Raw genomic sequence first — 18,164 nt, 5'->3', positions numbered from 1 at the left:
GCAGGGGACCTGCCCAGAGATGAAAGCATTGGGGAGGATCGGGAACTGGACCCGGGGCTTTGGGTTTGGAAGACAGAACCCTTTACTCCACACCAGCTGCCTCAGGCGTCTATTACCTTTCATTTTATTAACGTCACTGTCCAAAGGAGGACACTTAAGGGAGGGGTGGGGAGAGCATGGATTTTCTTCTTTTTTTCTGGGAAAAAGTACTGCTAAGTTTCCCATGGAAATTATCACATGTGATGTGGGGCAGTGGCCGGGGGTCCTACTAACACAGAAACGATCCCAGGGCATATTAAGGGTATAATTAAGACCCTCCCCAAAGGCAAGTACTTTATGGTATGTGGATCATGCTCCCACCACCCCCAGATGCCCACGTCTGAACCCCAGGAACCTGAGACTGTTATCTTACGTGGCAAAGGGGCTTTGCCGATGTGATTAAGAATCGCAGGATGAGGAGATAATCCTGGATTAGCAGAGCCCTGTGATGTAATCACAAGGGTCCTTATAAGAAGGAGAGGTGGCTGACAGTTCCAGAAGTTGATGAGAGGCAGCGCGATAGGGGGAAAGGTTCATGAGCCCAGAAAGGCAGGCAGACTCTAGAAATGGGAAAGGGACAGAAACAAATCCTCCCCCGAAGCCCCCAGAAGAAACACGGTGCTGCTCACATCTTCGTTTTAGCCTCTGGCTTCCAGACTGTACAAGGATAAATTTGCACAAGGATAAAATTGAGTTCAAGTCTTAGCTCCCCGACCAGTAAACCCTGGCTTCTTGTGACGTATGAAGATGGGGTAGGTGGGTGGCATGGCCATTCTGCAAATTACAAGGGCAAGAAGGAGAGATTTAGACTGACTGTACCATGGAGACATCAACAGGCTTTAAAATGGAAAAGAGCTGGTCCTCCGTATTAACAGGAACTATCCTCAAAGACATTCTAATGCAACCCCCTTAAGTCCTGCTGGATAGTCCCTTCCTGGAAAGGAACCTCTGGACTTCCCCAGTCTTGCCTGGACATTCCCTCATGCACAGCCTGTGCTCCAGCCCCATCAGACTGTTTACGACTTCCAGAACGTGACAGGCTCACGCATGCCTTCAGGTCTCCACCCCCACAGTGTGCTTTTTGGGGGAACGCCCTCCTCACTCTTGGGCTCTGCTAAAATCCTTCATAGCTCAGCTCAGTCATCACTTCCTCTCTGAAGCCTTCCCTGGCTCCCCGACCTCTCTTTCCATTTCCGTCCTAACCTTGTAAATGTCTGTTTGCTTGACTTCTCCCTCCACCCCACTGGCCAAAGCAGACTTTCTCGTTCCCCTTATGTCACCAAACCACTGCCACACTTCATCTTTAAACTACTTCCCAGCTCCTTCCCACCTGAAAAACGCAAACCCATCCTTTAAGGAAATCACCCTTCGCCATGGAAATTACCTTGATTCCCCAAGAGTGAGCTGCACCTCTGTGACGCCACAGCCCTCTGCTTCCCCACAGGTGGAACATGCATTGTACCCCGCCATGGTGGTCATCCCTGGGGTACTTCCTCAGTAAACACGGAGGTCCTTGAAAACCACACCTCCTTCACCTGTCCATCCCTTCTGTGTTAGCACAATGTCTGGTTGACAGCAAATGCACAAAGAATGCTGAACAAATTAAAACGAAAACAAAACACAAAAAGGTAATTGCTAGGGGCGCCTGGGGGGCTCAGTGGGTTAAGCATCTGCCTTTGGCTCAGGTCATGATCTCTGGGTCCTGGGACGGAGCCCCGCATCGGGCTCCCTGCTCAGTGGACAGTGTGTTTCTGCCTTTCCCTCTGGCCCTCCCCTTGCTGGTGCTCTTTCTCTCTCTCTCTCAAATAAATAAATAAAATCTTCAAAAAGAAAAAAAAAATGTACTTGCTATGTCAGCTCTACTAACGAAGCTCTGTGATCCACAGGCAGCCTTTAAAAGCGAATACCGGGGCGCCTGGGTGGCTCAGTGGGTTAAGCCGCTGCCTTTGGCTCAGGTCATGATCTCAGGGTCCTGGGATCGAGTCCCGCATCGGGCTCTCTGCTCAGCGGGGAGCCTGCTTCCCTCTCTCTCTCTCTGCCTGCCTCTCCGACTACTTGTGATTTCTCTCTGTCAAATAAATAAATAAAATCTTTTAAAAAAAATAAATAAAATAATAAATAAATAAATAAAAGCGAATACCTTTATAAAGTTAAGGTTTTGCCTGGCCAGCTGCTGACTATCCCTAGTTGGCGTTTCCCCTGGGCTTCCCGTGTAAAAGCCCATAAGCATACATGTTAGTATACACACACACACAAACACACATGCACATATATGTACTATACTCAAAATCTTAGAGCAAATATTGGAGAAAGATCCCATTTTCCCTTATCTCAGAGAGATATCGGTTTATAACACTTAATCAATGAATGTTACCTTTAATTTTAAAAAAGCCTTTCTAGAAGTGCAATTCTGGGAGGAGCATCCCATAGCCCCAATGGGTTTAAACCCTGACTGTCTTGCTTTCCTTATGTGTGACTTCAGTCTGGACATTTTCTCCCTGACCCTGGAGTCTGTCATCCCTAACTGGGAACAATACCAGTGTGCCACCCACGACTGTGATGAGGACCTGACAGAATGCTGCATATAAAATGCCGGCCGATGTGCCTGGCAGGGGGAAGGGTCCTGCCACCTGTCCTGAGTGCTTATGAGGGGCCCAGCACTGTGCGTAAGCACTCTGTACGAATTGCCCAATTCCCAGCAGCCCACCGAAGCAGGTGCGTGACTATCCCCCTGAGGGGCAAAAGCAGGGATGTGGCAGGACACACATCTAGGCAGAGGCAGGATGGGGCAGACAAACCAGGCCTGTCCACTCCAGACCTAAGTCTTCACTGTCACACAGGCGTTTCCAGTTATGCTAGCTCTCGTTCCCACCTGTCACCTGAAGGTCTGGTTAAGAGCCTAAAAACATATGTTTGTTGAGACTGAAGGACCAATATTTGAAACAGAACAAAAAGCAATAACTGACTACCCGCCACAAACTGCTCCTGAGATGTGGGTCTGTGCCTTCTGGGCGAGGGCAGCCCCCTCCAGCCAGACAACCTCCTGACAGGAAACTAGCTCCACCTCTCCAGAAAGTTCTGGGAAGCCTGCCCTCCACAACCTTTCTGACACCTGAAGGCTGTGACATGCCAAGTGTCACACACTCAATGGAAACAGTGGCTGTGATTTTCGCGGTTATGACTTCCATGGTCCCTGGCTCCTACAACTGTCTCCAGTGGATGAAAGTTCTCAACTTGACCATGACCACTGATGGAAGGGAGGAGTGTTTCCTATCTTAAAAAAACCTCGGCATTAAAGCCATCAAGCATCCTCTTCCCAATCCCAGCTGGTTCCCACGGGCAGTGGTGAGGAAAACTGACTAGTGTAGGCCAGCCTCAGGAAGCCCGTGGGGAAGGGACGCCCGGTAGCAGGCTCTCCAGCAACCAGAGCAGGGAGGGTTACCCGACATCATCCTCAGACAGAAGTGGGGTCTAGTCTCATAACCTGTCTTCGTGGAAGCTGACTTAAACTGGCCAGTAGACGTTTACAACAGGTTTCTGGTGGGTTGTGTACTGGGACTCTAGGCAGCAGGATACTCTATGGATTTCCTCACTACCAGACATGTTGGGAATGAGAAGAAATTTGGTTTAAGTTCTATGAAAGGGAAAATCCTACAGTCAGAGGGGCTCCTTCCAGCTCCCTCCAGTTGCGGGCACCCATTTCAAGAAATTGGGGAGGAAGGCTCCTCCTGAGGAGGGCCTTGAGCTGCACAGTGAGTGGCTGTCCTGCGGCCCTGACAGCAGAGCTCACCGAGTGCCCTCCTCTCTCCACCCCTCCCCCTTCAGCCTCCACCAGGACGTCACCTTGGGGGTGGAGAGAGGGAGGACTTGGGGAGTACCATTACGGAATCTGTTGGCCAAGACCTGCAGGCTGAACTCCCCCTGTCCAGGGTCCCCACAGGTGTCAGTGCCCTGACTAAATCCCAGGGAGAGGCCACCCTTTGTGGCAGGCTTTTCTGAGCAGGTCACGCCAAGAGAGGGCGCAGGGCAGGGTGCCCCGGCCCTGGGATCCTGGCTGCACCCTGGCTGTGTGGCCCAGAGTCCTGCCCTCCTGGACCAGACCTCAGTTCCTGTCTCCCTGTCTTCCTCTGTGGCCCCGACTCTCCACCTGATCCTTCCTGAGGAACCAGAATTCTAACTCTAACACATGAACACCCAGCCTTTAAAGCTCTAGAGGGAGGTATAGCTACAACTTCCTGAGCACCTACTGCAGGACAGGAAGTAGGATCCCATCATTTCATTGACTTACTCAACAATCCCAGCTGCTGGGCATAGCTATTACTCTCATTTGAAAGATAAAGGTCCTGAGGCTCAGAAAAATTAACCAGCTTTCCTAAGCTCAAATCCTTGGGGAACCTCTAATAAACACTGACATGATTTCTTTTTTTTTTTTTTTTTAATATTTTTAAGATTTTATTTATTGGGGCACCTGGGTGGCTCAGGCAGTTAAGCGTCTGCCCTGGGCTCAGGTCATGATCCTGAGGTCCTGCCACTGAGCCCTGCATCGGGCTGCCTACTCAGTGGGGAGTCTGCTTCTCCCTCGCCCTCTGCCCTCTCTCTCTCACTCGTCAACTCTCTCAAATAAATAAATAAAATCTTCTTTAAATTTGTGTTTGCCTGAGAGAGAGAACATGAGCTCGGGGAGGAGCAGAGGGGGAGAGAGAAGGAGGGGGAAAGAATCTCAAGCAAACGATCTCATGACCCTGAAATCACCATCTGAGCGGAAACCGAGAATCAGGCACTTAACTGACCCGGCCCCCGACGCGCCCCCATACTGACATGATTTCTAAGATTTTAGAGTGTGATTTGCATTGTGTATGTATATACTTTAGTGAGACAAAGTCTGATATGGAAGGAAGTGGACTCAAGACATTCCTAAATATATTCCAGCTAAGCACATTTTACTTATTCGTCAAGGTTGGGTTCAAATCCTACCTTCTCTGTGTGGTCTGCCTTGATTACTCCATCCCTCAAGGATTTCCCACATTCCGCATTTTGTGGGTTTGCCACTCACCCACCACTACATGTCAGGCCCCCAAGGACGAGGGCTGCGGTTGCCCATTTTTGAACCCTCTGCTGCAAAGATTTCCCTGGCTACAAGAGCTGAGCCCTGCAAGGAAGAGTTGCAGTTCATTTTAAGCCTTGACTCCCAAATCGCATCCACTTTTCAAGACGTGGCTCGAACCGTCTAACCTGCCAGCAGCTTCTCTGACCACACCGGCTGAAAGCGAGCAGCTTCACTTTCAAAATCGCCTTTTGGGTGAAAAGGATTTGAGTGCTAGACTCCAACAGATCTACTTAGAATTCTGGTTCTCTCTCTCCTGAAGCAAGGCATTCTGAGCAAGTCGCTCCAGTCTTCCCAGCCTCAGTTTCCTCATCTGTAAAATGTGAATATATGCACCTGCCTCACCAGGTTGTATGAACTATAAATGTGACAGTGCACCTGATGCATTGTCTGCCCATAGGCCGTGATCCAAAATGGCAACCAGTGTCATTACTATTCATCACGCTGTCTTGTAGGGAAGGCATTTACACACATGTCTTTTCTAACCTTCTAGATCAGTGGTTCTCCAACTCTGGAGTAGGTCAGAATCGCCTAATACGAAGCTACCTAGGGCAAACCCCAAGCCTACAAAACAGAACCCCCATTAGGCAGGGGAGATGCTGGGGCCTGGGCAGCTCCACTTTGAACAAGCCTTCCCGGCCCACTGCAAATGATTCTGACATGTGCTCCCTGAGCCTGGAAAATTCGGCTACAGAATATTCAATTTCCAAAATTTTCCCCCACAGAACCTTAAGAGATACTTCCAAACACCTGGTTTCCAACCTTGGCTACAACCCCTAAAGATTCAGGACTGCAACCCCCAGAGATCCAGATGTTGTTTGGGGATGTGACTGGGGTATTGAGATTTTTCAAAGGTGGACAGAAGATTCTAAGGGTCGGTCGGCCAAGGCTAAAAATCACTAGTCCATTTACATGTCCTCTGTGACAAACCGAGTCCCAATCTGATGCTGATGTAACAGAAAGGACTCTTAAAAAAAAAAAAGAAAGGACTCTTATACTAAAAGAATTTTTTTTAAAAAGTGCTTTTGCAAACAGTTGGTCTAGCCTGTCAGTAAGAGCTTTCAGCCCCCGACCTGGCTTTTATTCACCTTTGTGTCTATCCCAGGACCTTACAACATAGTAAATTCTTAATAAATATTTGTTGGAAGGTTGGACAGTTCTGTTTTATTTGTTATCTGGCTCCAATTAAGTTTTCGGTTGCCTAGCATAACAACCTAACGGTTTTCTTAAACATCTAAGCCTTAACAGCCTTTGCCTCAAACCTCAAACCTGAAACAGAAACTGGGGCAGACAGCCATCCAGCGAACACATTGACATTTCTTCTGGGGTCACATATACTATGCAAGCTCCTAATGACTGATAAATATAAGCAAATGTGATCTTCGTCAGCCGGGAAGAGTGTGACAGTTGTTGGTAGCGCGGGTCTCCCGGCCTCATGTTTGGACTGCTCCATCTGAAGCTGTCAAATTACGAGAGTATGATAAAAACTTGTAGGAACTTCATAGTAAACAGTAACTGGCCCCCTGTCAATATGTTAGGAGAAAAAAATTTCCCGCTGCCAAAACAGATGGGCCAGAATGCCTGCAGTACAGGCCTGAGGCCAGCGAGAGCCGGTTCCCTGGGCAGCTCTCCTAGGTTCTCAACCACAGCGGCTGTAAGAGAAGGCCGTGAGCACTCCAGGGATATGGGAGCCAAAGCACCTTCAACTCTTAGCTTTTCCAGGGCTCTAGGGATCTGGGAGCCCTTTCATCTCGTAGGCCCTTGGATTCCTTGCGTGTAACAGCTACCTAATAGGGTCCTTAGTGCCGCGACTGCCTGGGTTTGAATCCCAGCTCTTTACACACTGGCTGGGTTGCTTTTGGCAAGTTTCTCCTCTTCCTTGGGCCTCCTTTTCTGCACCTCTAAACTGAGGATGATACTGGCATTATTTCATAGGGTTGTCAGTGTCGAGGGACAAGAACAGTGCCTGGTATAGAACAGGCATTTGATAAACTTTAGTTATTATAAACCTGCAATTCTCAAACCGAGAATTTTGAAAACCAAGGCTTTTTCTTTTCTTTTCTCCTTATGTTCCTGTTGGTTTGGTGTCAAAATTCACTGGGCTGCACACCTGGCCTAAAGGGACACAAGACTATTAGGATCTTCTTTTATCCTACTTAATAGGAACTTTCAAATGTTTCACGGCATAAGTAATAATACAATCGATTATGGGACTCTGCCCCATACCACAGAATGGAGGCCATTACCATGTGAAATAAGCGCTTGAATTACCTTTAGAGAATCTGAGAAGTTTTGAATTCTAAAATGCATTGGCCATAAGGACCTAAGGTAAGGGAATGGGGAGCTGTCCTCTTGTGGGTTGTGCTCAGATAAAAGGAAGGAGGCATCCTCCCAGTGGATTTCTCTTCCCCTCCCCCTGCCAGGCCCTGCCAGCCCTCGGAACTCACAGCTCTTCCCTTCTTCTAACCACCCAAATTCGGTTTATCCTTCAGAATTTGGCTGAAGCACCTTCCCTGTGAAATGGTCCTCTCTAAACTCCTACTGAGCATATCAAGGGACCAGGGAGGGTGGTTGGGTTGTAACTTCCCTACACCTCTGGGTGGATGCACTGACGGCCTACAGCACTGGGCTGAGACAGACCTTCGAGAAGCATCTAGCCGCAGTGGGAAAGAGTGGTCACCGCCGATATCCCCGTTCTCCCTGTAAGTGTTCGTTTGTAGTTGTTACTGTTTTTGTATTAATAAGCTCTCAGAATCTATCGCGGACCTAGGAGCATTCAACAAATGCTTTTGAATGAATGCTGACTCATCTGTATAGATGGGTTGACTGATTCATTGACACAGCTACCTTTCCCATGGACACCGCCTCCTCGGTAGTATTCATGCAGGCCTAGCCATGGGAGGCATTATGCAGCAGTACAACTGTTTGAACGCTGCTATGTAACACACCCTATGCAGTCTCTACAAAAGTGTTAGGTCCTTAATTGGACATATCCTCAAAGCAGCGTGTTCATTCAAAATTCTCCGGGAAAACTTTCTAGAAAATGCATAGACTTCTGAAACCAACGGTCTGGGAGCACGTGTGACTCCACAGACGTTCAGTTTGCGGAAAGACTAGAAACTCGAATCAGCCTGGCATGGGAAGGCCCCTCGTTCTGCATCTGACCTCCCTTCCCTGGGCACCCGGCGCACTGGCCCGGCTCCCCACTGCCCGCCTTCTTTCACCGCTCCCCACAGGGCCTCCCTAAGGTTGATGCCTAAGGGCCTTCTCAGAATTAGCTTCACTTTGAAGACTATTCAGAACCACAGTGGGGTGGGAGTGGCCTCAACGCTTAAAGGGCTGCAAAACACATCAAAAGATGAAAGGAAATACGCTGAGCCAAGAATTCCTCCCCAGCCGGCAGAAGCTGCCGTGCATTCCCCGCGGGCAGGCTGGGACTCAGAGCGCGGGACCTCCGGGAGGGCGCAGGGCGGTGGACAGGGGCAATGACACGGGCAGGGGAGGTGGCGGGCGGGCGCGTGTACCTTCTTTCCGCCGTGGGGTCGCGGGCCCTCGCCTGCGGGTGCCGGCTGCCCCGCGACTCCGGGCCCTGGCGGCTGGCATCGGGGCCGACAGGGGCGCGCAGCTCCTGGCGCTCGCGGCTCCGGTGCAGCGGCACCGACGTGCGCACGGCCGACACCACGTGGCCCGCGAAGGCGCGCGGGGGAGCTCCGGGCCGCAGGGCCCCCCGCGCGCGGTACGAGCTGGGCAGGCAGGGCCGCGTCTGCTCCATCACGCCGCCGCTGCAGCTGCGCGAGCAGGCGGACCAGGGTCCCCAGGCGCCCCACACGCCCGGGGAGCCGCCGCCGCCGCCGCTGTCCTCCGGGACGCCCTGGGCCGCCGCCATCCGCTGCGGGACCTGCGGAGACAGAGGCCGGTTAGGGGACCCGAACACCCGGTCCTGCTTCACCCCCAGACGCCCCATCTTTTAGGCACTGGGCCGGCTTTAAAACCAGAAGGACGAAATGAATACAGTCCAGCCTGGGTTATATTCGTCTTTATACCGATGCCCTCGTAAAACAGAACTCTTTTTTAACAGAGGAAGGGCGGCACCAAGATCAAAGCACCCAAGGCTCACAAACGTCCTAATTCGGTCCTTGCTTCCTCTGCCGTGGCCTTGGAGAGCTCTGTGTGGTGCCTTCAGCTCCTCCTGAGGCTTACCCCCTCAGGACTCCCCCTTAACCTCCCACTTAGGTCTTCAGGGTGCAGCCCAGACGGACTGTACTTCCCTTAAGCTGCTGGGGAGGCCCCGGGACCCAGTCTCCATGCAGGCAGGAGGATGGGACACTGTCATTTAGAGGCCCTGCCTTCGCGTCACCTCCCTGCCACCACTTCTAGCCGTGTGACTGGGAAGTTTCTGAATCTCTCGGAGCCGTACTATGTTCTAAAAGATGGTCCCCACCTCACGGGGACACAATAAATATGTCAGGTCACGCAGGCGCAGAGCAGGGAGCCTGGCACGAAACATTTGTCCGTAACCACAGTGATGATTTTCCAGCTTCCATGGTCAATCAGAAGACCTGAGAAATGTCAGAAAGCTTTAAAGTTCTAACCTAGAGGTGATTCTACACTCTTATTCACTTAACCGATCATTTCACAAGGAACAGCTGTGCCAGACAGGGCGCTCAGTGTGGGGACACGGTGCCCCCGCAGACACGCTCTGAGGACCAGCTACATCTCCGCGGGAAGCTGAGCGCTGAGGACCAGGAGGATGTGGACCCCAGGTCCACATTAATGGCATGGACCCAGCAGAAAAGTGTTGTGCAGCTAGCACAAGATTGGGGAGCCCTGGGGGGACTGGTTTCCCAGGGCTTGAAGGGGTGGAGAGGGGAGAGGGATTAAGAAGGCCTCAGAGGAGGACTCAGGTAACAGCTGTGACAGTCAGGTGTGTACTCAGTACCAGGTAATACGTGTCATCTCCAGGCTTCACCGTGGCCCTGCTGTCTACCATTCTCACCTCTCAGAGGAGAGGTTTGCCACCCGAAGCTCAGAGACGTGTGACCCACCCGTCATGTTGGCATAGCCAGGTTTGGAGTCAAGTGTACCCAACTCCCATTCCCACAGTTCCAGCACGCCCAGCTCTCCCCCAGCAGAGAGCTGCCCTTGAGTTTCTGGATCCTTCCCCTGGAATGTCCTTCTTACCTGTGTGGCACTGACCAACACTATGACTTTCCTTGGAAACGTGAGTTTTTGAGTGAGCCTCACCCTTCCATCTGAAGTACAAAAAGCCATGATTAACTTGGCTATTTTTTTTTTAAGATTTTTTTTTGTTTTAAGATTTTATTTATTTATTTGTCTGAGAGAGAGCGTGCACAAGCGGGCAGAATGGCAGGCAGAGGCTGAGAGAGGCAGGCTCCCTGCCAAGCAAGAAGCCTGATGTGGGACTCAATCCCAGGATTCTGGGATCATGACCTGAGCCCAAGGCAGCGGCTTAACCCACTGAGCCACCCAGGCATCCCTAAGATCTTTGTTTTTGACAGATTTTTTGGCCCAAAGCTCAAAGCTCAAAGGCTTTTCACGGTCGAATCCTCTGTCCCCACAGTACCACTGAGCTGTAAGAAGGTCCAGGGATGGTCCTCTCCTTTGTGTGGAACAAACCCAAGAAGGCAGAGCTCCTTCACATCACATGGAAATGAGAAGAGAAAACACAGAGAGGAGAAGGCCCTGTGACCACCGAGGCCGACCAGAGAGGTAACAGCCATGAGCAGCAACATAGGGAGCCAACACAAACTGGAAGAAGCCAGGAGGATGTCCCCCTAGTAACTGGAAGGAGTATGGCCCTAACAACACCTTGATATTGAACTCCTAGCCTCCAGAACGGTGAGGAAGAAATTTCTGTTTTTTTAAGCCATTGAGTTTGTGGTAACTTGTTACAACAGCCCAAGGACACTAATGCGGTGTTTAGTACAAGGATGAGAAGTGGACAGGCATTTGCTGAGGCCCTTTTCCAAGTCTGGCATTGTGCAAAGGCCTCACGGAGGGACCAGGTCTCTGGCGTAGACACCATTAGCTCCAGGGTACACTTTACAGGGTGCTCGGCCACCCTGAGAGGTTCGTGTCATTTTGTCCCTTCTGCAGGAAAGAACTGGGGCCTCCAGAGGCTGCATGACTTGCCCCGGCACGGGCTGGTAAGGGGCACAGGCAGGGCTGACACTGAAGCCTGCCTGTTCCTATTTCCAGGTTCCTTTTTTTCCCCCCCTGAAGCATGTTGCCTCCCTGCCCGCTTTGGGTGGAAAATCGAAGGGTAATATGAGTCGAAACACATCCCCTTTGATAGTTCTAGAAGGATAACTGGGATAAACAAACAAAGCCAGAAGTATGTGTCTGGCACATCCGGGGACTCCGGGTATCCAGGACCTCCTGATTCCTCGTGAACACAAAGAAGGAAGACAGTGTCGTTAACGTTTGCATGAGGCATGTAGTTCCACTGGACCTCCACTTCCTAGAACTAATCCCACCCTTAATTTAGCTTCCCGTTGCCAAATTGGGCAGGGTCCCTGGGGGAAGAAAACATGAAACCACATTCCATCCTATTCTATTCATAAGAATTCTCTAATTTATAGCTGAATTATGGTGAGTGACTTGAAATTCCATCTCAGTCCCCATGGTAGGAATCCAACCACATACTCCAAAATTGTATTTTCATAGTACGCAGCCAGAAACAAAGAAAAAAGAGACTGGGGAGGGGGCCGTGGGAGGAAGGAAGGGAGGGGAAAGGCAAACAAAGAGACAGAAATGAAGAAAAAACAAAGAAAAAATAAAGGGGGGTGCTCTGGATGTGGGTCTCCTAGCTGCATCCGAGCCCCACCTCAGCCGGCTCCTCCTCGGCCCTCCTGATGACCACCACCCCCCTTGTTTTCCAACAGTCAAGGAGTTTTCTGGGAAGCATAGCGGGAAAACTTTCAAGTGTCCTAAGATACAATATTCCCCAAATCATGACTAATTAACGAGATCTATCAGTGACAAGAATCAAAACCAAGGAACAAACCATAAGAGACTCTTAATCTCACAAACAAACTTAGGGTTGCTGGGAGGTGTGGCAGGGAAAGGGTGGCTGGGTTATGGACATTGGGGAGGGTCTGTGCTGTGGTGATCGCTGTGAAATGTGTAAGCCTAACAATTCACAGACCTGTACCCCTGGGGCAAATAATACATTATAGGTTAATAAAAATAATTTTAAAAACAAAACAAAACAAACCAAGGTCTAAATCACAATTGGACAAAGCTAAATCAAGAATAGAATCTTAAAGCCTTATAACCTGCCAGCACATTGCTTCTTCCCCAGTATACACATGTCATGTTAAGACTGAAACAGAAAGGGATGCCTGGGTGGCTCTTCCTTCAGCGCGGGTCATGACCCCGGAGTCCTGGGATTGGGCCCCCTTTTGGGCTCCCTGCTCAACGGGGAGCCTGCTTCTCCCTCTCCCTCTGCCTGCCACTCCCTCTGCTTGTGCTCTCTTTTTGTTCCAAAAAAATAAATATATATAATATTATATATATAATATATAATAAATAAATAAAATAATAAATACATAAATAAATCTCTCTTTTTGTTTTTAAACTGAAACAGAAAACCTGAGGCATTTCTAAAATGCACCCTAAATGGCTGTTTTTCCTCACTTACCAATTATTTCCAACCAATCAGTCAGAAAAACACAAACAATCAGATGGAAGTAGGGACAAAGGTCATGAACAGGTTGTTTATGGTTGTCAGGGACTGAATGTTTGAGTCCCTCTCAAAATTCAAATGGTGACGCTTTGCCCCCCACAGTGATGGTATTTGGAGGGAGGGCCTCGCAGGTTCCTTGGCTTTAGATGATGTCATGTGTGTAGGACCCCACGATAGAATTCATGTCCTTAGGGGAAGAGGAAGAAAGACTGGGAATCCCCCTCTCTCTCCACCACATGAAGACATATGGAGAAGCCAGTGTCTGCGAGCCAGAAAGAGAATTTGTGGGCAAGCAAATCTTGACCCTGGATTTCTCAGCCTCTGGGACTGTGACAAACAAATGCCTGGTGTTTAAGCCCCCTGGTCAGTGGTATTTTGTCATAGCAGCCCGGGCTGACCAATACAAAAAGGAAATAACTACAACACGTGAAAACTGTTGAACATCACCTATAGTCAAACAATGCAGAATAAAACAACGGAATTCCATGCCATGCCCATTAGATTGGTGAAGAATATAAAGTTTGACAATACTGATATGGCAACAACATTCACTGCTGGTGGGAGTCTAAATTAGGGCAACTTCTTTGGAGGGCACTTTGCAATACCTGTCAATTTTAAATGCACGTACCCAGCGGCTCTGCTGCTTTTTTAAAAAGATTTTAATTATTTATTTGACAGAGATCACAAGTAGGCAGAGAGGCAGGCAGAGAGAGAGATGGAAGCAGGCTCCCCGCTGAGCAGAGAGCCAGATGCGGGGCTCCATCTCAGGACCCTGAGATCATGACCTGAGCCGAAGGCAGAGGCTTCAATCCACTGAGCCACCCAGGCGCCCCTCAGCGGCTCTGCTTCTAATAGCTCACACTATGGATATATTCAAAATCAGTGTGTAAAGTTGGACATAGAATGACATTTGTTGCATTATTTGTTGTAAAGAGTGAAACCCCCAAAATCTGGAAACCACCTAAAGATCCGTGTAAGTGAAATCTGGTTAAATGAAATCTGATCTATCCAATGAAATATAATTTATCTGTTAGAATGAGGTAGATTTATATGTGTAACATATAACATATTAATTATGTGGACATACTAATTAACATATTAATTAGTGGGAAAAAATACAAGAAGTAGAAAAGTATGTAAAGAATAAACCTGTTTATAGATCCTTCTCTCTCTCTCTCTTTTTTAAAGATTTTATTTATTTGACAGAAAAAGAGACAGCCAGAGAGGGAACACAAACAGGGGGAGTGAGAGAGGGAGAAGCAGGCTTCCTGCCGAGCAAGGAGCCCAGTGCAGGGCTTGATCCCAGGACCCCAGGATCGTGACCAGAGCCAAAGGCAGACCCTTAACAACTGAGCCATGCAAGTGCCCCTAGATCTCTCTTTAAGCATTAGGTTGAAGTGAAAACTACTGCTGACATTTTATTTTCCAGACAGAAAGCTGTATTTTGCTGTATGGAGAGGCGTGGGTGGTGCAGTCCATACTGGATGGCCTCAGCCTTGTATGAAAGAGAGCAGATCTGCCAATGAAAGAAGGGGACAGATAGACTAGAGGCTCAGAGCAAGAAGACCAAGATATCCTTTATCTGCCTGAACCGCTTTAACACAAGCTCCAATCTGATACTCATAAGATTCATTTTAAGAATTTTTATTTCCATTTTGCAGATGTGGTCACTGAGGTACAGAGTGCCCTAGTGGATGAAACACGGTTTTGAAAATACATATAAGAGACAAAATCATGCAAATCTGACAGTGCTGTTTGGTAGATGAAATGCGGTTAAGTAAAGCATCTAGCACACTCCCGGTCACCTCGTAGGGGCATGGCAGACCTCCATTCGTCCCTTCTCTGGAAGAATTTACATCCCCAGTCGAAGTTTTATAATGCATAAGAAACAGATCCAACACTCGAACCTAACCAGGGCTTGTTCCCTTCCACTAGAGGTTCTGAAGGATGAGGCAGGGCATAGGAGTGAAACAACAGAATTAAAAAAGAAGCACGCTATGCCCCTTCCCCAGAGATTACAACATGTACTGCCTGGAATGAGGCAGGGACCAAGGAAGAGAGGTACCTTTTGGATAAAATCCTCCAGACCTTTCACTATCCCCTTCATCATTTAAAAGTGACTATTTGCGCCTGGGTGGCTCAGTGGATCAAGCCTCTGCCTTTGGCTCAGGTCATGATCCCAGGGTCCTAGGATGGAGCCCTGCATCGGGCTCTCTGCTTCCTCCTCTGTCTCTGCCTGCCTCTGCCTACTTGTGATCTCTGTCAAATAAATAAAAATCTTAAAAAAAAAAAAAAAGTGACTATTTGACATTATGGTGCTCATCTAACTTGTCACTATTGGGCAAGAGCCAGGGAGCAGGAAAAAGGGAAGGCATTCGGAGAAGTGAGAGAGCCGGGATGGTTACATTCCTATTGAACTCAGCTCAGGTCAGCCCTGAGAAGAGGTGGCAGGAGAACCAGAGGGAGAACTGAAATTCCCCGAAGACTTTGGGTTTGGAGCTGGATGTTGTACTAACAATACTTTGGGATCAGTTGTACGGAAGTTAATGTTAGGCAGGGGTTTTTGTGTAAATGTATATCAACAGTAAGACGTGTGTGGAGGGCAGCCTGGCAGTCATTCCCCTTTCTCTGGGTCCTTTAGGAAACCTCCCCCCACGCTGGATGAAGTGTGGCGGGAATGCATTCAGGGGCCCTGCCAGCGGAAGCCAAGGTAAACAATGTGAGCCAATCCAGTGTACTCGGTCCTTGAAATTTGAATATCTAGTAAAGGGGCCAAGAGACCACAAATGCCTTGGAGTCCTTCATCCTGACCCCACTGCTTATGCTCTGAGACCATTTCTTTTGCTCTCTGGCATGTCTCAGTGCCCACTTGCTTCCCAGGCTGGTTCCAGTAAATTCTGTCATTTGCAGTGAAGAAGCCTTCATGACAGCCAAACGGTTACAAACATTATAATGGCAAGTGTGGTAACCCAGGTAATACTAAATAAGCTGGGTGTGCCTTTGGGGCAGGATTTGGAGGAGAGACAGCAGCGCTTGGGATGACCAGAGTGGTCCAGACTTGGCAGAAGCCTTGGGCTGACGGGAGTCCAGGGCCCTGGGATTCATGGAGACAATAGTTGTCCGCAGTCCCCCTAAGCAGAGAACCAAGGTCTCCCTACAACAGGATAGGCTGATGGAATCAGAGGTTCACAGGGATAGCCTGTGAGCTCCGGGAGGAGCAGAAGAAGCACTGATCCGAGCAGTTGGGGCCATTTTCCTCCATCACGACGTTCTTAAGAGGGATGAGCACATATGACCATAAGAGAAAGATGGTTGAACACACCAGGGTTTGACAGACTCCGTGAAATACCCAAACCAGGGGCGCCTGGGTGGCTCAGTGGTTTAAGCCTCTGCCTTCGGCTCAGGTCATGATCTCAGGGTCCTGGGATCGAGTCCCGCATCGGGCTCTCTGCTCAGCGGAGAGCCTGCTTCCTCCTCTCTCTCTGCCTGTCTCTCTGCCTACTTGTGATTTCTCTCTGTCAAATAAATAAATAAATAAATCTAAAAAAAAAAAAAATACCCAAACCATGAGCAATCCTGAGCAATATGGAAATAGTCTTGTAATATAACTTTAAGTGAAAAATGCCAGATATAAACTTGTAACTAGACCATGATTATAATAATGTAAAGATCCGGTGGGCATATACTCAACAAAGCCTGGAAGGGCATGTGGGAAAATGAAAACATACAGTGTGTCACTAAAGCCGGACCCAGGGTAGGTTTTTCTTGTAATTAAAAAAAAAAAAAAGGTCCAACAATGGTTACACTACTGTTTGCTCAATAAATAATAATTAGATGAAATGAAGAAAGGTTCAGAACAGATTTGGGGTGAGGGGGAAGCACAGAGGAGTAAACCAAGAGTTGGTGGTAGTCCTTGTCAGAGAAAGCCCTGGGAATTTCTCATCGCCACAAGGAGATCTGTAACTAGGAATGGCTCTAAATGGTTTCAGCATATTTGCTTTCGGTACTAATGTGAAATCATGTAAGATTTCACTGGTTTCTAATTTTCTTCCTACGACATTAAACCTACCATCTGTTCTTCATAGAAAACGAGTCACATGCAAAGTCTGAAATTCTAAAGTCTCATTCTAGAAGAGACTGGAAAAAGTAGGTTTGGTTTTAGCCACATAACCAAGTCAACACCCTAAAGTAAACATTACAAAAATATGCCTTGGAGCTCAAGCCCAGTGAGCAAAGCTTTGGGGGAGCTGAGAGCACACGGGAGCGGGAAGGTATAGTGGCAGCTCGGCCGGGGCATCTGTTACCGGGGATCCTGGGCAGAAGCACAGGGAGGGCGATGCGCTCGGATAAAGCTCCAAACTCAAACCAGACCTAAATAAAGTACCACCCTAGCAGTGTTCGCGGAGACGCAAATTCAACCTTCCACCTCCATCGCCCAGCTTGCCTCTGACAATACACTGGAAAGGTCCCCTAGTCTTATGTCTGAGCATAACGTCAATGGCAGAAGCTGCAAAGACCAATGTAAGAACCTCCCATGGATGGGGGACTGGAGCAAAACATGCTCAGCCTTGATCATTCTATCTGAATTCCCCGCACGGTAATTTTTATCAGAGTTCTACAAATGCATTTCAGGAACAGTTAAAAGGAGGTGTGGGCACAAAGCCATCACAAAGCAGGATTAAGTGGAGGCCAAAAGAGAGGCAGAGATAAGTGGAAAGAGAAATACTAAGCCTTGGCTAAAGCAAGAGCCATACAGAGGAAAAACCATCGTCATGCAAGTCACCCAAAAACTAAGCACATGTGAGTTGGGCTTCCCGGTGAATTCTAGCTCTGTCTGCTGAGCCCTAAGGCTCTCTCCCAATACCATGTCTTTATAGCTGGTGAATCCTTGCAGTAAATTATCTCAGACACATCAAACCCTTCCACATTCACCTACTTATGTGATACTGAGTATAGATGTTCTGGCCGGAACACTGGAGAACGCAGACATACCCCTGTCCTTCTACTCCAGGTCTGCGTTCTTGCCTCACGACATGTGACCCCCCAGGGGACTATGTCACAACCAACCTCACATCCACTGAGACACGCAGAGTCCTGGCTCCTAGGCCACATCTGCTGAGTAAGAATCTCTGGGGGAGGGGGAAGGCAGGAATATGCATTTTAAACAAGCTTCCCCGGTGATCTGAATGCATCCTCTGGTTGGACAATCACCAGCCACTGGACACGTCTAGGCGAGACTCAAACAGGAAAGCAACTTACCCCTTAGGCCTTAGACCTCCACCATAAACCACCACGTCCTTAACCCCCAAATGC

General features: G+C 48.9%; 1 protein-coding gene across 2 annotated transcripts in view; it reads right to left on the bottom strand.

The window, feature by feature from the left end:
* The window catches only part of THSD4 (thrombospondin type 1 domain containing 4), a 556,231-nt gene that overhangs the window by 467,838 nt on the left and 70,229 nt on the right, over positions 1–18,164 (bottom strand). For both annotated transcript variants that reach the window (XM_045073490.1, XM_045073491.1), the window contains exon 4: positions 8,668–9,041. In XM_045073490.1, coding sequence (XP_044929425.1) covers positions 8,668–9,041 — 374 coding nt within the window. The remainder of the gene's footprint in view (positions 1–8,667; positions 9,042–18,164) is intronic.

This window comes from Mustela putorius, unplaced genomic scaffold, assembly GCF_011764305.1.
Source record: "Mustela putorius furo isolate JIRA1106 unplaced genomic scaffold, ASM1176430v1.1 tig00537243_pilon_pilon_pilon, whole genome shotgun sequence".
Taxonomy (NCBI): Eukaryota; Metazoa; Chordata; class Mammalia; order Carnivora; family Mustelidae; genus Mustela; species Mustela putorius.
Note: the sequence above shows the minus strand (reverse complement) of the source record. Positions and strands in the feature narration are given on the sequence as shown.